This window comes from Mustelus asterias, chromosome 19 (genome assembly GCF_964213995.1).
Source record: "Mustelus asterias chromosome 19, sMusAst1.hap1.1, whole genome shotgun sequence".
Taxonomy (NCBI): domain Eukaryota; kingdom Metazoa; phylum Chordata; class Chondrichthyes; order Carcharhiniformes; family Triakidae; genus Mustelus; species Mustelus asterias.
In genome coordinates this window covers 72,588,939-72,606,730 of record NC_135819.1, presented here as the reverse complement: position 1 = coordinate 72,606,730, position 17,792 = coordinate 72,588,939, and the positions used below count along the sequence as shown (strand labels likewise).

Here is a 17,792-nt window from a genome sequence, read left to right as displayed (position 1 = left end):
ATGTGGCGACCAGAACTGTGCACAAAATTCCAGCACTTTATACAGTTCCATCATTACAGCCTTGCTTTTGTATTCAATACCAATTCCATAAAGGAAACCATTCCATAATCTTACTTTACCACCTTATCCACTTGTCCTGCCACCTTCAGGGAAATAGTTATGAGGAGATGTTTGGCTCATCTTGATTTGTATAGTGAGAACAGAGCGGCATTTTGGATGACCTGGTAGCTAGGATCTTCAAGGTGAAAGCTGACATAACTGCAATGGTCAGCCTTGAATGAGAGACATGAAAGTCAATCTTGGTGAGGCGGTTTTCCCCTTGCCGCTGCTGGGAGATAGGACAGCACCGTACTGAATTGTGTGCAAAGCGCTCTAAATTCTGGAACAGGATGAGACTCACCAGTTTGTGGTTTTTTTGGAGCAATGGATTAATGCAAGTTTATCTGATTCAGCAGAACTCACTTGGGTAAAAGAAAGCTTTTGTAGTCGGGATCTCATTTAAGTCAAGGAGCTGGATTTAGTGGAGTCGGCCAGAATAATACAGGCTGGGCAGACCAGGAGAATCGGGTAGGGGTGTGTAACTGCATCGGATTCCTGACTTTGGGAAAACTGTCACTCAGTAAGTTGGGAAGGGTCCAATGCAGGAATCCCACCCACCAGCAGCAGGAAGCCAATTAGCCTAATTAATGAGCCAATTACAGACCATTATCCCCGAGTCCACTGAAATTGAGTGGCCAGTGATGTACTGTGAGCTGCACAGCTTTCTCGTGTTTCCTGAAGGCTCCCTTTGTGCAGGGGCGGTTGACAGGCACTCATTGATCGAGGGGGGCCCCCTACATCTGCAAGGCAGCAGGCGAAGGTGGGAGACGGGCGCTGCTGCAATCCACCTGCACCACCTCCCCCCCCCCCCCCCCCCCAATGACCTCCCACTCAGTCCAGTGTCTATCCTTGGGCTGGACCTCAGTGCGTCACTGACTGCGGCCACCGCTCCAATGGCGTTGCCAACCACTGATTTGACAGGCAGCTCTTCCTCCCCGCATGGCACCCCCCCCCCTCGCCATAGAAGTGCCTGACGGGTACTTCATCGTGTTTGAAGTGTCCCACCTCGTAATTGTATGATGTGGAGAGTGAGGGGGTAAATGGAAGGGGATAATCCCAACTGGTGGCCAAGCTTCTTTCATGGTTTTCCTCCATAGTTGCATAGTGCACAGGGCTGGGTCCCTGACAGGAGAGGTGACCCTTTTGTTTTAATTCCTGCATTCATCCAGTGTAGAATTGGCCTCAGCAGTGTTGCTGCCATAGATAAATGGTAAGACATGTGAGCAGAAGGGTATGAATGAAGAGTGATGAGTAACACAAGGTAATGATGGCTACCAGACTCTCTGGAACTACCTCCAGAAAGTTAGTTATTCATTGCCATGAGTGAAGAGAATTTTTTAAAAACTGCAAACAGATCTTGGACCCTGACCACCATGTTACTATACACACCTTATCATCAATAGAGTGGTAAATTGTATTCAGAGATAGAAACATAGAAAATAGGAGCACGAGTAGGACATTTGGCTCTATGAGCCTGCTCTGCCATTCAGAATGACCATGCCTGATCATCCAACTCAATAGCCTGATCCCGTCTTTCTCCCATGTCCTTTGATCCCTTTAGTTCCAACATCTGTATCTAATTTCTTCTTGAAACCAAACACTGTTTCGGCCTCAATTGCTTTGTGTGTCTCTCTATAGCAAGAACATCCTTCCTCATAAGGGGATCAAAACTACACACGCCTCTGTAAGACTCTGTATAATTGCAGCAAGACATCCCTGCTCCTGTACTCGAATTCTCTCGATATGAAGGCCAACATACCATTTGCTTTCTTTACTGACATTCAAGTAATAATCTATCTTCCTATTGTTGCTACCGAAGTGGATAACCTCACATTTATCCACATTATACTGCACCTGTCATGCAGATGCCCACACACTCAGCCTGTCCAAATCATGCTGAAGCATCTCTGCATCCTCCTCACAGCCCATCCTCCCACTCAACTTTGTATCATCTGCAAATTTGGAGATAATACATTCAGTTCCCTCTTCCAAATCATTAATATATCATATCAACAGTTGGGGTCCCAGCACAGACCCCTGCGGAACCCCACTAGTCACTGGCTGCCGATCAGAAAAAGACCCATTTATGCCAACTCTTTGCTTCCTATCTGCTCACCAGCTTTTTATCCATCTCAAGACATTACCCGCAATCCCACGTGCTTTAACTTTACATAGTAGTCTGTTATATGAGACCTTGTCGAAAGCCTTTTGAAAGTCTCAATAAACCACATCCGCTGTTTCTCCTCGGTCAATTCTACTAGTTAGATCCTCAAAAACTTCCAATAGATTCATCAAGCATGATTTTCCTTTTGTAAATCCATGCTGACTTTGTCTGATTCTCTCTACTGCCTTCCAAATGCCAATTTATGAAGTTCTTGATCACAGACTCTAGCAACTTCCCCAGTACCGATGTTAGCCTCACTGGTCTATAGTTTCCTGTTTTCTCTCTACCTCCCTTTTTGAATAGGGGGCTGACATTAGCTACCCTCCAATCTATAGGAACTATCCCAGAGTCCAAATAATTTTGGAAAATAACCAATGGATCTACCAGGGCCACTTCCTTAAGTACTCTGGGATGAAGATTATCAGGACCTGGAGATTTATCCACCTTCAATCCCATCAATTCCCCCCCAAATCATTTCTCTACTAATGCTGATTTCCTTCAACTCCTCACTAAAACATGTTTCTGGGACATTGCTTCAGTCTTCACGAAGAAAGACATGAATAAAGTACAAATTTAATTCGACAGTCATTTCTTTATTCCCCATTGTGAATTCTCTCATTTCTGATAATAAGAGGCCTACATTCATTTTTGTTAATCTTTCTCTTTATATATCCATAGAACTTTTACAGTCAGTTTTTAATGATCCCCGCGAGCTTACTTTTATACTCTATTTTTTTGCTTCTTAATCAATCCCTTGGTCCTCCTTTGCTGAATTTTAAACTGCTCCCAATCCTCAGGCCTATTGCTTTTTCTTGCCAATTTGTATGCTTCTTCCTTAAATCTGATACTATCTCTAATTTCCCTTGTAAATCATGGTTTGGCTACAATTCCCTTACCACTCTTACGCCAAACAGGAATACACAACTTCTGGAGTTCATCTATTCGTTTTTTAATTGCTCGCCATTGCCTGTCCACTGTCTTTCCTTTCAGTAATGTTTCCCAGTCCATCACGACCAATTCATGCCTCATACCATCATAGTTTCCTTTATTGAGATACAGGAGCCTGGTCGCAGAATCAACTACATCATTATCCATCTTGACAAAGAATTCTACCATATTATGGTCACTTGTCCCCAAGGGTTCTCTCACAACTAGATTGCCAATAATCCTTTCTTATTGCACAACACCCAGTCCAAGATGGCCTGCTCCCTTGTTGGTTCCTCAACATATTGCTGCAGAAAACCATCCTGTAAACACTCCAGAAATTCCTCCTCTATTGTACTGTGACTAATTTGACTTTCCCAATCTACATGCAGATTAAAGTTGCCCATAATTACAGATATTCCTTTAACACATGCATCCCGGATTCCTGCCTAATGCTCTTTCCAACATTACCACGACAGTTTGGTGGTCTGTATACCACCCCCAATGGTTTTTGCCCCTTGTTGTTTCTTAACTTGACCCATACGGATTCCACAATTTTTTGTGCTAATATCTTATCAATAATGCAACTCCACCAACTTTTTCCTTTCCATCTGTGCTTCCTAAACATTGAATAGATGTTTAGTTCCCATCCTTGCTCACCTTCGAGCCACGTCTCCGTAATGTCAACTATATCATACCCCTTTCCATCTATCTGTGCAACTAATTCATCCATTTTGTTTTGAGTGCTCTGAGCATTCGAGTACAAAACCTTAAAGTGGGCATTTTCTACATTTCTTTTCCCTTTCCTATTATTTTTGACTCGGTCCTTATCTGACTCTGGCCCTTGATTTCTCCGCTTATCACTTTCCTTATTCCCCTTACTGTCTTTTCCTCTTGTTCTTAATTCCCCCTGCTCTGAATCTTTGCAAAGGTTCCCATCCCCCTATCATATTACTTTAAACCCTCCCCAACCACTCTAGCTAGTAGCCTCGCCCCCAGGACGTAATCCCAATCTTGCCCAGGTGTAACCTGTCCAGTTTGTACAGGTCCCACCTCCCACAGAACTGGTCCCAATGCCCTAGGAATCTGAAACCCTCCCCCTCACACCATCATTTCAGTCATGTATTCATCCTATGTATCCTGCAGGTTCTACTCTGGCACATGGCACACGTAGTAATCCTGAGATCACTACCTTTGAGGTCCTACTTTTCAGCTTGCTTTCCTAGCTCCCTATATTCTGTTTTTAGGACCTCATCCTTTTTTTAACCTTTTTGTCATTTGTACCAACGTGTACTACAACCACTGGCTGTTCATCCTCCCCCTTCAGAATGTCCTGCAGCCGAAATGAGACATCCTTGACCCTACCACCAGGGCGGCAACATGTCATCCTGGAGTCTGGTTAGCGACCACAGAAACCACCTCTCTATTCACCTTACAATTGAATCCCCTGTAACTATTGAATGCCCAAACTTGATACTCCTCTCTCTCTCTCTCTCTCCCCCTCTCCCTCCCCCCCCCTCTCTCTCCCTCTCTCCCCCCCCCCCCCCCCCCATCTCTCTCTCTCTTCCCCCCCCTCTCTCTCTCCCTCTCCCCCCCCCTCCCCCCTCTCTCTCTACCCACAGTCGGAAAGACGTGCTGGTTAGGTGCATTGGCCGTGCTAAATTCTCCCTCAGCGTACCCAAACAGGGGCCAGAGTGTGGCAACTAGGGGATTTTCACAGTAACTTCATTGCAGTGTTAATGTAAGCCTACTTGTGACACTAATAAATAAACTTTAAACTGTTGCTGTGCTGCACAGTAATATTGTCTTTCTGTTTCCTTCTGCAGAAACATTTCAGATGGTGTCCCTCACCTCCACTCAGTTCACACAAGAAATACTTCCAATCTTGCAGCAGGGGTACCTGGACTCTTCATCAGGGGGTTACTTCCAGTACAACCAAGTGATATTAGTGAATAATACAAAACTTCTAGATCAGGTATTATTGCATTAAAAGCACGCAAAGAATCTGACAGATATTGAGATTTTATCTTTGATTTAATGTTGATGCAATCATTGGGGATTTTCTTGACTGCGGTACATTCACTTAGTTTTTCTGATAGTTGCCCTGCTTTTAAAACTTGTCGATTCGACATCAGAAATGGGAGCAGAAGCAGACCATACGACCCTTTGGGTATGCTCCCCCCAATAAGATCAGGATGTGGAGATGCCGGTGTTGGACTGGGGTGGACACGGTAAGAAGTCTCACAACACAAGATTAAAATCCAACAGGTTTATTTGGTACCACGAGCTTTTGGAGCGTTGCTCCTTCACCTGATGAAGGAGCAGCGCTCCGAAAGCTCGTGATACCAAATAAACCTGTTGGATTTTAACCTGGTGCAATAAGATCAGGGCTGACCTTCTCCCTCAACTCCACTTTATGTTCATATTCAAATATTTATTGATCTAAGTTTGGAATATGCTGCACCGATTTTAATCAGGCAGTTGAGGTTAGCCTGCTTGAATATAAACTCCCTGATTAAGGGCCAAATTGATGATCCAATCAGGGAACCCCTTGCTCTTAAACAGGAATGTCCGTTCCTCTGGCACTCTGGTTGGAGACTGCATACAGAGAGCATTCTGGATAGTGTTGTTGGATCTTGTAAATAAAGGAATTTTGGTGCTGGGACTTGCGCCTCCAAGGGCTTATTCCATATGCTCAATGACTGGGCATCATAGAGAATTGCAAAGATTCACAACCCTCTGAATGAAGAAATTTTTATGATTTGATTTATTATTGTCACATGTATTGGGACACAGTGAAGAGTATTGTTTCTTGCGCTGTATATGGACAAAGCATACCGTTCATGGAGAAGGAAAGGAAAGGGTGCAGAATATAGAGTTACAGTCATAGCTAGGATGTAGAGAAAGATCAACTTGATATAAGGTAGGGCCATTCAAAAGTCTGATGGCAGCAGGGAAGAAACTGATCTTGAGTCAGTCGATCCGTGACCTCAGACTTTTGTATCGTTTTCCACACGGAAGAAGTTGAAAAAGAGTAGGTCCTCCACTACGCTTCTTGAAGTCGATGACTATCTCCTTCATTTTATTGATATTGAGGGAGAGATTATTATCGTCACACCAGTTCACCAGATTCTCTATCTCTTTCCTGTACTCCGTCTCATCATTGTTTGAGATCCGACCCACTACGGTGGTGTCATCAGCAAACTTGAAAATCGAGTTGGAGGGGAATTTGGCCGCACAGTCATAGGTGTATAAGGAGTATAGTACGACTCAATGCTAAATAGCTTTCAACCCTTTTTTTTGTGTGTTGTGATGGAGAAGTGGCACCAACAGAATAGGCTTTGCCAAGATTCTGGGACCTGAAGACCTAAAACTGGAGCAGTAACAGCAATTAAAAGATAGTCAATATCTTTTCCCAAAGGTAGGGGAGTCTAAAACTAGAGGGCAATGGGTTTAAAGTGAGAGGGGAGAGATACAAAAGTGTCCAGAGGGGCAATGTTTTCACACAGAGGGTGGTGAGTGTCTGGAACAAGCTGCCAGAGGCAGTAGTAGAGGCGGGTACAATTTTGTCTTTTAAAAAACATTTAGATAGTTACATGGGTACGATGGGTATAGAGGGATATGGACCAAATGCGAGCAATTGGGATTAGCTTAGGGGTTTTTAAAAAAAAAAGGGCGGTATGGACAAGTTGGGCCGAAGGGCCTGTTTCCATGCTGTAAACCTCTCTGACTCTAATTATATAGTGACAGGTGTTTATTTCAAAGTAAATTGAGGATGAATTGAAACAGGTAGCTGTGTGAAACGGTTGTTTCCAAGTCCATAAAAGCACAGAATTGCGGGTGTTTGAAATCTGAAATAAAAAAATAAATGTTGGAAATTTTCAGTTGATCTGGCATAATCTGTGGAATGAGAAAGCAAGTTAATATTTCGGGTTGTGACACTGGTGTCAGAACAAGGAGAACTTTGCGATGCAACAGTTTGCAAGTTAGAGAAATGGGGAGAGTGTAAGCATGGTCGGGAAAGGGGGGAGAAGTGTCAGTAAGGTAGGGAAAAGCTGGAAGATCTCTGATAGGGTGGAAGGCAGGAGACATTAAATGGCCATTATGATGTTAGTGAAAGGCAAAAGGAGATGGTAACGGGACAAGAAATGAAAGTTGCATCGAGAGGAGGTGTAAATGGGAAAAGCAGAATCACCACCAACAGCTGCCATGCAAGAGGTGGGGGCAAAGGTTAAGATCAAAAATTGTTTAACTCATTGAGTGGAGAAAGCAGTCAAGTGCCTAACTGGACGATCAAGGCATTGTTCTTTATTGGGTCGGTGCAAGACGCCGAGGTTCGAGGTCAGAGTGCGTGGAGCGGAGAATTAAAATAACGGGTCACTAGGTTTGGGGTCAGATTTGCCAATTGCAAAGCAGTCAATCAACCTGCATTTGCTCTCCCAATGTGGAGCAGAGCACGTAGCGAGCAGTGACCATTGACGTACAAGTAAATTACTATTCCACCCAGGTTGAGGCAAAAGGAGGACCTATCAGAATAACCTGGTATAGAAAGTTGCATCATCAGATGTGACCGGGGACAGAGAAACTGGAAGAATGGATTAGAGTTCTCGCAGGAAGTAGAGTCTGAGCAAGTATCGTCAAGGTAACTGTGGGAGATTTTTTAATATTCATTGGGATATGAATGTCGCTGATGAGGCCAAAATTTATAATCCAACCCCAATTGCTCTCAAGAAGATGGTGGGTGAACTGCTTGAACGGCTGCAGTCCATGTGGCCTGGATATACTCACAGTGCTGTTAGGAAGAGAATTCCATGACTTTAACCCAGCGACTGTGATATATATTTCCAAGTCAGGATGACGAGTGATTTGGAGAGGCACTTGCAGGTGGTGGTGTTCCCATGCACCTGCTGTCCTTGTCCTTAGATGTGATAAAGCCTGTGAGCTTAGAAGGTGCTGTTGAAAGAGCTTCAGTGAGTTCCTGCAGTGCTTCTTGATGATGGTACACACAGCTGCATTGGTGTTGGAGGGAGTGCATGTTGAAGGTGATGAATGGGGTGCCAGTCAAGTGGGCCGGCTTTGTACTGGATAGTATCAAGCTTCTTGAGCGTTGGAGTTGCAGCCATCCAGGAAAATGGAGAGCATTCCATCACACTCCTGACTTGTGCCTTGTAGATAGTGGTCAGGCTTTGGGGAGTCAGGAGTTGGGTTACATGACTTGGTGTCAAATGAAATATTTGAACTTCCATGTCCAGGTTTAGTCTCTGACTGACTCGGTAAGGATTCTTCATTCTGGTCGGTTTAATAGACACACTGTTATTTGTGCTGTTCACACAGATCCCAGACCCACTGTAGAGGATCCTAAGCTACAACTGCACATCCAGTGTGAAAGCACCCACATTTTGTATGGGCCAATGTTGGTGTAATGAATACTAGAGTTCCGCTTGTTTGCCATTGACACACAATCTGGGCCAAGACCATTATTTGCACGAGACAGAATTTAATATTTGTCACATCTGATTTTTTTTGTCATTTGGGAGAGAGTGTAACATTTTACTTATTAATTGCAGTTCAATGGTTATCGGTTGGACCTGGAGGGGAAAGGATATAATGAGGAGGAACTTGCCGAGTCCTTCGCTTTCCTACTGTTTGAAACGGAAGATCAGGTAAAAATAGAAAATGATATTTGGGGGAGAAATAGAAATCTTATGAAGCTTTATTACACCAAAGACTCTTTCAAAATGCATTTCGATGTACTTTTGAAAATGTAGAGGGAAGGGAGTTGCGTTGTAAGGAAAACCCTTAACACATAACAAATTTGATTCGCTTCATAAATGGGGATGGCAGATACTGAAAATTTCTTCATTTCATCCAAATTGTGAGAATGTTGTAGCTCTGTAACACAGTTCTGCATAGGGGTGGCACAGTGGTTAGCACTGCTGCCTCACAGCACCAGGGACCTGGGTTCGATTCCCGGCTTGGGTCACTGTCGACATGGAGTTTGCACATTCTCCCCATGTCTGCATGGGTTTCCTCTGAGTGCTCTGGTTTCCTCCTACAGTCCAAAGATGTGCGGGTTAGGTGGATTGGCCATGCTAAATTCCCCCTTAGGGGGATCAGCTAGGGTAAATGCATCGGGTTATGGGGATGGGACCTGGGTGGGATTGTGGTCGGTGTGGACTCGATGGGCCAAATGGCCTCCTTCTGCACTGTAGGATTCTATGATTCTAATTCTTTGTGGATTCTATCTAATATTAGTTGTATTTTTATATGAACATACAGACATTAATTGGGATGGTCTTAGAGAGGGGGGTCCAGGGCCTTGGAGGAAGGGGGTTATGTATCACAAGCAACGTGATCTTGTTCGTCTGGATTTAATTGCTATACTATAGCTCTGATTTTGATTTTCTTTATGCCGACGCCTCATAACATTTGTTCTACTGTTGCAGGCAAAAGCTGTCTGTCAAAAAGGATTGAAGGTTGGGAGCAGTAACATTACAAATCTAGGAGATCCACTAAAGGGTACTTTTTTAAAAATTCTACCGTCTGTTTATAAACTAACATACATACCTACACATGTTGAGCGAATCATAGTGCCTGTACATTGCAGGAAATGAGAACTGTTTTTGCTGGAAGAAAGCCAGTCGGTTTTTGTTAGATCATTTCAGTAATGTGAACTTGTTAAAAATAAGCTCGTGATTCAGATACCACGTTGGGCAAGTTCCTGCCTGCCTATGGGGCCAGCAAGTCAGGATTTGCACAAGGACCGTAGATTTAATTAATTATTAAGCTTGTTCCTGCAACCTTCCTGTTGCTGCTAAGCTTTATACTGCATTGCAAATGCCTGCAATCATTCCTCGTCTAGGTGTGCCAGTTTGTAAGTGAATCTTGACTTTTATATCTTATGACAATCTTGCACACTGCATTGTATCACATATCCATGTTTATTCAGAGTGCTCCACCTTTGGGTATGTAGGATGCTTAGTAACAGAGCGTCTCCACTGAGAGATCCCAGGAAAGTAGCATTAGGCACTCTTAAGATTATTCCCATAAATATTCCCAAGCTATTGAAAATATGCCTCTGTACTTTTAGCTCCTCCTCCTGCCATCCGTTGACCCTGTAGGAAACGGGTAATTCATCTCTACCTTTACTGACAAGAGTCTGCCTTGTTCATGGGAAGCTCCTCCCTCTGAGATGAGCACAGAGAGACTTCCTTTGGGAAGGAGGATCCAAGAAACAAAAAAAAGTTTAGCACATTGACCTAAACAATGTACTGGGGGAAACATAGTTAATTCCACTGAAGGTTTTTTTTGTATACAGTATGTGTACAAACTAACATATATACACATGTTTATGTTTAAGGTTATTTATTAGTGTCACAAGTAGGTTTACGTTAACACTGCAATGAAGTTACTGTGAAATTCCCCTAGTCGCCACACTCCGGCGTCTGTTTGGGTACATTTGAAGGAGAATTTAGCATGGCCAATGCACCCAACCAGCAAGTCTTTCGGACTGTGGAAGGAAACCAGAGCACCCGGAGGGGGTAGGGGTCCTTACCTGGTCTGACCCAGACCCACGACTGAGCGTTGATTACTGAACTCAGTGAAGAAACTTTCTTTCAGTTTCAATTCTACTATTGGTTTAAGATTATATTGAAGGGCTTGTGTGAAATTAGATTGTTGATCAGTACGCCATTTCTTTTCTGGTGGAAAAGTTGTAATTCAACACTCCCGAGGATTCTGTTGAAAGAAAACTAGGTATTTCAGTCTTGTAATAATGCTGGGTTTTAGACAGTGTGTTTACAGAAGTGTAAACTTGATGTGTTGTTAGTTTTCATTGAGATTATTAACTGACGTTGTGGAAGCTATCTATCTATGATGGTGTCTGTCCATAATGGTGTAAAGTACATCGTTGAATTATATTTGAGCTCTCGTGTTTTATTTATTTTGTCTTTTTTTTACCTTGGGTTGGTATGGAATTTTCGGTTATCCAGATAATGGGGATGGATACCATAAGCTAGATTGTTGTGCATCCTGATCCCTCAGTGGTAAATGTACACAATAATTTGCTGGAAAAAGTATTAGGAACTTATTAACAAGCATAGGAGAACTGACTAGGAGGTACAGAGGAATCTTGGGGTGCATGTTCATAGATCCCTGAAGGCAGCAGGGCAAGGAGATAAGGTGGTTAAGAAGACACATTGGATACTTGTCTTTATTAGCCGAGGCATAGAATATAAGAGGAGGGAGGTTATGATGGAGCTGTATAAAACACTGGTTAGGCCGCAGCTAGAGTACCATGTGCAGTTCTGGTCACCATACTATAGGAAGGATGTGATTGTGCTAGAAAGGGGGCAGAGAAGATTCACCAGGATGTTGCCTGGGCTGGAGCATTTCAGCTACGAAGAGAGGCTGTTAGGCCGGGATTATTTTCCTTGGAGCAGAGAAAGCTAAGGGGGGACTTGAGTGGGATGCACAAAATCATGAGGGACATAGATAGGGTAGAAACTTTCCCCCTCAGAGGGGTCAATAACCAGGTGGCATAAATTTAAGAGTAAGGGCAGGAGATTTAGAGGAATTTTTTTTTTACCCAGAGGGTGGTGGGAATCTGGAACTCACTGCCTGAAAGGGTGGTAGAGGTGGGAGCCCCCATGGACATTTAAGAAGCACTTGGATGGGCATTTGAATCACCATGGCGTACAAGGTTATGGACTAAGTGGTGGAAAATGGGATTAGAACAGATTTGTGCTTGATGGCTGGCACATACACGATGGGCTGAAGGGCCTCAATCTGTGCTGTAAAACTCTGACTCTAAATAATCAATTCTGGGACAGCGGCAGTAAGACTTAGTCAAAAACCTCTATTTAAAAAAGAAGACAAAGAAAATCAAGTAATTGTATACGGACATGCATATCAAACCTGACAGGTAGGAAATGGACAGCTAGCCCATCCAACCCACCGCATACTCATGATGACTGGAGGATCAGATCGAGACACTTCCTGATCCCATTTCCCCAATTGTGTAAATTCCTGGGACTTACAATATTAGCATTTTCTAATATAGAGGCTGAGGGGACAGGAGATTAAACTGCAGAAGGATGGGAATAGACCACATGTTAGAATCAAACAGAAAATGCTGGAAAATCTCAGCAGGTCTGAAAACATCTATGGAGAGAGATCACAGCCACGGTTTCGAGTCTGAATCCAGATTCCCATTTCCCCAATTGTGTAAGCTACATCATTGACTTTTGTAAAACATTTAGACATTGAATGTTTACCGCAGTACCAAGTAATTTCTCCTTTTCTTCTTGAGACAGAGGAAAAGCCCAGAGCCAGTGAGGGGAGGGGAAAAAAGGTACTCCAGGAAAATACCCCTCCACTCGCTCAGATGATTGAAACCAGTCCAAGCGATCACATGAACCAAGGACTGTTTTTTTTTTCCAGGCTTCTTAATGCCTCCCTCAGGCTCAAAGGGAGTCAGAAGGCCGCACTGGTGTATTCCACAGGCTCTGTTTTCTGGGAGAAGGGGACCATTCTGTCATGTGGATAAAGGCAAAATACTGCAGATGCTGCAATCTGTAACAAAAACAGAAAACGTTGAAAGTCTCAGCAGGTCTTGACAACATCTGTGGAGAGAGAATAGAGCCAATGTTTCGAGTCCGGATTCAGACTCGAAATGTTGGCTCTATTCTCTCTCCACAGATGCTGTTAGATCTGCTGAGATTTTGTGGCATCTTCTGTTTTTGATTCTAACATGTGGTCTATTCCCACCCTTCTGCAGTTTAATTTGAATTTGAATTCAATTTGAATTTGGAGCGGCACAGTGGTTAGCCCTGCTGCCTCTCAGTTCCAGGGACCTGGGTTCGATTCCCGGCTTGGGTCACTGTCTGTGTGGAATTTGCATGCTCTCCCTATGTCTGCATGGGTTTCCTCCGGGTGCTCCGGTTTCCTCCCGCAGTCTGAAAGACGTGCTGGTTAGGTACATTGGCCATGCTAAATTCTCCCTCGTGTACCCGAACAGGCGCCGGAGTGTGGCGACTAGGGGATTTTCACAGTAACTTCATTGCAGTGTTAATGTAAGCTTACTTGTGACTAATAAATACATTTTACCTTAATCTCCTATCCCCTTGGCCTCTGTATTTGAAAATGCTAGTATTGTAAGCAGTGATTTCAAAGCCATAGAAAAGACATCATTGACTTTTGTAAAGCATTTAGGTTTTCAATTTGAATTAGGTTTACTCCAGTACCAAGTAACTTCTCCCTTTCTTCTTGTTTCACAGGGGTATATCTTTGTAAATATTCAGACTTCCTTCAACCCACACCGTGGTATCATGGGAAGTGTGGCTATATTATAGTTTTTAAAATAATGAAGGTAAGGTAAAGGAAAGCATTGTGATTGTATTCTGTTCAGTTGTGCTCATGTTGATTGAGAAGCGGTATCTCTGAAGTTCCCTAACCAGATCTAATTTAAACACGTGTCCTTTTCTTCTGCGTGCTTCTTCCTGTTGCTGACTCCACTGTTATGGGTAGTGATGCCACAACATCTCATAAAGTACGCTGCTCCAGTTGAACCCTGTGGGGTCAAATAATGCAGCTCCGATATAACGTGCAGAGCTAGAAATTTCAGAAAGTTGTACTTTCTGTTTCACCCACTAGCGTAACAGGATGAGTTTCATTCCTGGCTTATAGTGTCCACCAGATGCCACTTATTCCTTAAACTTGTCCCTCCAGGAAATTACGTTTGCACGTAACAGACATTTCTTAGACAGCTGCCCACTTCTCGATGAACAGCAGATCGGGATTTGCCAAGTTAGAATCGTCCCTGTGATCACAGCTGTAGCTATTTCACTCTTTGCTTTCCTGTGACAATTCACCGTAATTCACGCAGGATCCTCCAGAATTGGACCCTCAAATATTCTACAATGTAAGAACAAAACATGTCTTTTCCCTACTTGCAGGCAAACATCTCAGTACTGCTGTGTTTATATCACACATACTGCCATTTTCAAACACGCCATATCTCACAGCTGCTGGTTGAATTAGTGCAGGTTACTTTCAGGAACACTGCCATCTGTTGAACTCAGCTGGTCAGAAGAGTGTGCTGAAAGATGTTGCGATATTAGCCGGGTCATATATGAATTTTTTGATGTAAATGACACTGCATTTCAGCCTTTGGCTACAAGCACGTTTCTTAAATGAAATAACATTGCTAAAATCCCATTATCCTGGTATTTGTTTGCTTGGTTGGCTGGAGTGAAATTTTTTAAAGTTTATTTATTAGTGTCACAAGTAGGCTTACATTAACACTGCAATGAACTTACTGTGAAAATCCCCTAGTCGCCGCACTCCGGCGCCTGTTCGGGTACAGCGAGGTAGAATTAAGCATGGCCAATGCACCCTAACCAGCACGTCTTTCGGACAGTGGGAGGAAACCGGAGCACCCGGAGGAAACTCACGCAGACATGGGGAGAACGTGCAGACTCCGCACGGACAGTAACTCAAACCAGGAATCGAACCCGGGTCCCTGGCGCTATGAGGCAGCAGTGCTAACCACTGTGCCACCGTGCCGTCCAGTGTTCACTCAATGATTTTAATTCTTATTCAGCACAATTAGCAATTTTCCACGTTCCTTACTTGGGAGTAACCCCAATGCTGTTTTGATAATTTTAACAGGGTAAAGTGAAGTCTGTGGTTGAAAATTACACAGCGGATTTGACCGTGCCATCAGCCGGTTACAACTGCCACATTTCCATAAACAGCGGCACAGTCTCTTCCATAACCAGCCACTTTCAAGCCTTTGAACTGACACAGGTGAGATCACTCCTTTACATACGTCTGAAATGTACGTTTGATGGCGATTACTCCTTCTCAAAAATTCACTCTCTGCTCGCCACACGATTTCGCTAGAAATGAATTCTGATTCAGTCTGAGGTGTTTTAGTTTTGCAAACAAGCGATTACGTTTTAGGTCTTGTTGCTACTGGATTTCGGTATTTTGCACTGTGTCAGTGACCCGGTTTTATTTCCCTTTTGTTCCAGTATTACTTGTATGAGTTTGGACAGTGTGACGTTCTCCAGTACCCCCGACAGATTTATCCTTACGCTGTTGTAGAATTTCAGTACTGTGATAATAAGTGCATGATGGCAAGTTCAGCAGAGACTGAGATGTAAGTTCTCTTTCCTGTCCCATTTGGAGTGATGTTATTTTTGGTTCATGACGCACATACAGATGACTGATTGTTAAAAAAACATGTGATGATGTCTAAATGCCTTTTCTCTTCCTTTTCTCGTTTACAGTCATGTTCCAGAAATTCAAGGTAAGGTACTTTTCTTTTAAACTCAGGGGATTAAAAGTTTAAACTTTATTTAGTAGTATCACAAGTAGGCTTACATTAACAGTTAGTGTGAAAGTCCCCTAGTTGCCACACTCCGGCACCTGTTCGGGTACACTGAGGGAGAATTTAGCACGGCCAATGCAACTAACCAGCACGTCTTTCAGACTGTGGGAGGAAACCGGAACACCCGGAGGAAACCCACGCAGACACGGGGAGAACTTGCAGACTCCGCACCGACAGTGACCCAAGCCAGGAATCGATCCCAGGTCCCTGGCACTGTGAGGCAGCAGTGCTAACCACTGTGCCATTAACATGTCCCCTCATTTTAGGAGTGTAATATTTTAAAATAAAATGTTCTACTCTGTGGTTGCCACACATTTTTGAATCTTATTTTTAATTCCAATGTCTCTGACCTGACATAAGATTTGGAATTCTGTGCATGAGATCCAGTTGCTCAAGAATGACTTGTTGACATCATGAAATGGATTTTTATTGTGCAATAGTCCAGTGTTGCGCTGATGTACTTCTGTTTAACTGACCCAGTTACACATCAAGATGAGAGAGGAGAAAAAGCTCAACTGTTCACTTGTTCCTCTTAATTTGAAATTGCTTAATTCGAGGGATGGGGTAGGGGGGGGAGCAAACTGGATTTAAAAAACTGGTTTGAAGGAAGGAAATGGAATGGGAGTTTCCCAGAGAGAGTGGAAGTGTCCACTATGTTCTGTTTTGTTCTGAAATGCTTTCTGTTCAGTGTACATCAATTACTTAAAGATTTGACTGATGGGAGTGACGTGCAAATTTGTAAAAAATACTAAAATGAGACACGCAGTAATTTGGAGAAATGAAGGAAGCAGTGAGGAGATGTTGATGGAATGGGTGGAAATGGCAAAATAGATAGATTGAATTTTATTATATATGTTACACATTGAAAGAGGAAGATTGGGTTGCGATGGGAGAGCAGATAGATTTAGCAATTCAGTTTCAAAAGTCGGTAGAGAGGAAAAACTACCAAAATACTGAATTGAGTGATATGAAATATTTGCCTCAGTGTAATAGTTAAAGTTCAAAAACAAAGATCGCATTTAGAGTTTGTTTGGGGTTTTGGGCTGCAGGCGATGGGGCAACACGGTGGCACAATGGTTAGCACTGCTGCCTCACAGCGCTAGGGACCCGGGTTCAAGTCTGACCTCGGGTGACAGTCTGTGTGGAATTTGCACATTCTCTCCGTGTTTGCCTGGGTTTCCTCCAGGTGCCCTGGTTCCCTCCCACACTCAAAAGATGTGCGGGTAGGTTGATTGGCCATGCTCAATTGCCCCTTAGTATCAGGGGGGCGGGCTAGCAGGGTAAATACGTGATGTTATAGGAATAGGGCCTGGGTGGGATTGTTGTCGGTGCAGCTCAATGGGTTGAATGGCCTCCTTCTGCATTGTAGGAATTCTATGATTCTATGTTGAGAGGAGGCAGCACAGATTCACTAGGATGAGAAAAGAACAAAACCCTGTGGTTGCTGGAAATTTGAAATAGGAACGGACAATTCTGGAAGTACTCAGCAGGTCTTGCAGCATCTTCGGGGGGTTGGGGGGGGGGAGAGAAGCAGAGTTAAATTTTCAGTTTGATTATCTTTCATCAGAACTGGGAAATCTTAAGAGACGAGCAGGTTTTGTGAAGCAGGGCAGGGAAATGAGGAGGGGAGGAATTAAGTACAAGAAAAAGTCTGTGATAGGATCGGTCTTGGGTAGAGCAGGAGCCATACCAAGCTGTGATACAACCAAGGTATATTCAAGGTTAAGATAGATATACTGTGGGGGAATTGAGGGTTCTGGGGGAAGTTGGGATCGGCTGTGATCTGATAGTATGGTGGAGCAGGCCTGAGGGGCTGAATGGCCTACTTCTTCTCACCTTCTTGCATTTTCTACAGAGGATTGTGGGATGTAGACGGTGTGTTAATGATTGAATCAGAAATCCTATTTGCTTTGAAGAATAGGCTAGGCAACAGGCGGTTGAAAGTAAAAGGGGGATTAAGACTCATGGAACAGGGTGTGATAATGGAATTAGGGTACTGCTTGTGTGGGGGATGAGCACAACAGTCTGGTCGGACCAAAAAGTCAGCTTCTGAGTTGTAGTTTGAATGTAATCTGATCATTTATTTTATTTTAAATATAATTGTAAAATTTAAGTTCCTATTCTGCTGCATTACATAATTTTAATTATTTCCATTTTTAAAATTTGGAACTAAAAATAGATTTGAATTATTAGGACTAGCCTGCATATTAT

The 17,792-nt window shown here is 43.4% G+C and overlaps 1 protein-coding gene across 7 annotated transcripts in view; it reads left to right on the top strand.

Moving 5' to 3' along the window:
• The window catches only part of LOC144508060 (uncharacterized), a 100,505-nt gene that overhangs the window by 29,396 nt on the left and 53,317 nt on the right, over positions 1 to 17,792 (top strand). For 5 of the 7 annotated variants that reach the window (XM_078235832.1, XM_078235831.1, XM_078235833.1 and 2 more), the window contains exons 2-8: positions 5,014 to 5,162; positions 8,755 to 8,850; positions 9,634 to 9,706; positions 13,465 to 13,556; positions 14,858 to 14,995; positions 15,223 to 15,350; positions 15,481 to 15,500. In XM_078235832.1, the coding sequence (XP_078091958.1) occupies positions 5,025 to 5,162; positions 8,755 to 8,850; positions 9,634 to 9,706; positions 13,465 to 13,556; positions 14,858 to 14,995; positions 15,223 to 15,350; positions 15,481 to 15,500 (685 nt within the window). In that variant the 5' untranslated portion in view covers positions 5,014 to 5,024. Of the gene's footprint in view, positions 1 to 5,013; positions 5,163 to 8,754; positions 8,851 to 9,633; positions 9,707 to 13,464; positions 13,557 to 14,015; positions 14,109 to 14,857; positions 14,996 to 15,222; positions 15,351 to 15,480; positions 15,501 to 17,792 lie in introns of those variants that run through there. The other 2 variants (XM_078235834.1, XM_078235835.1) reach the window with 2 other exon arrangements.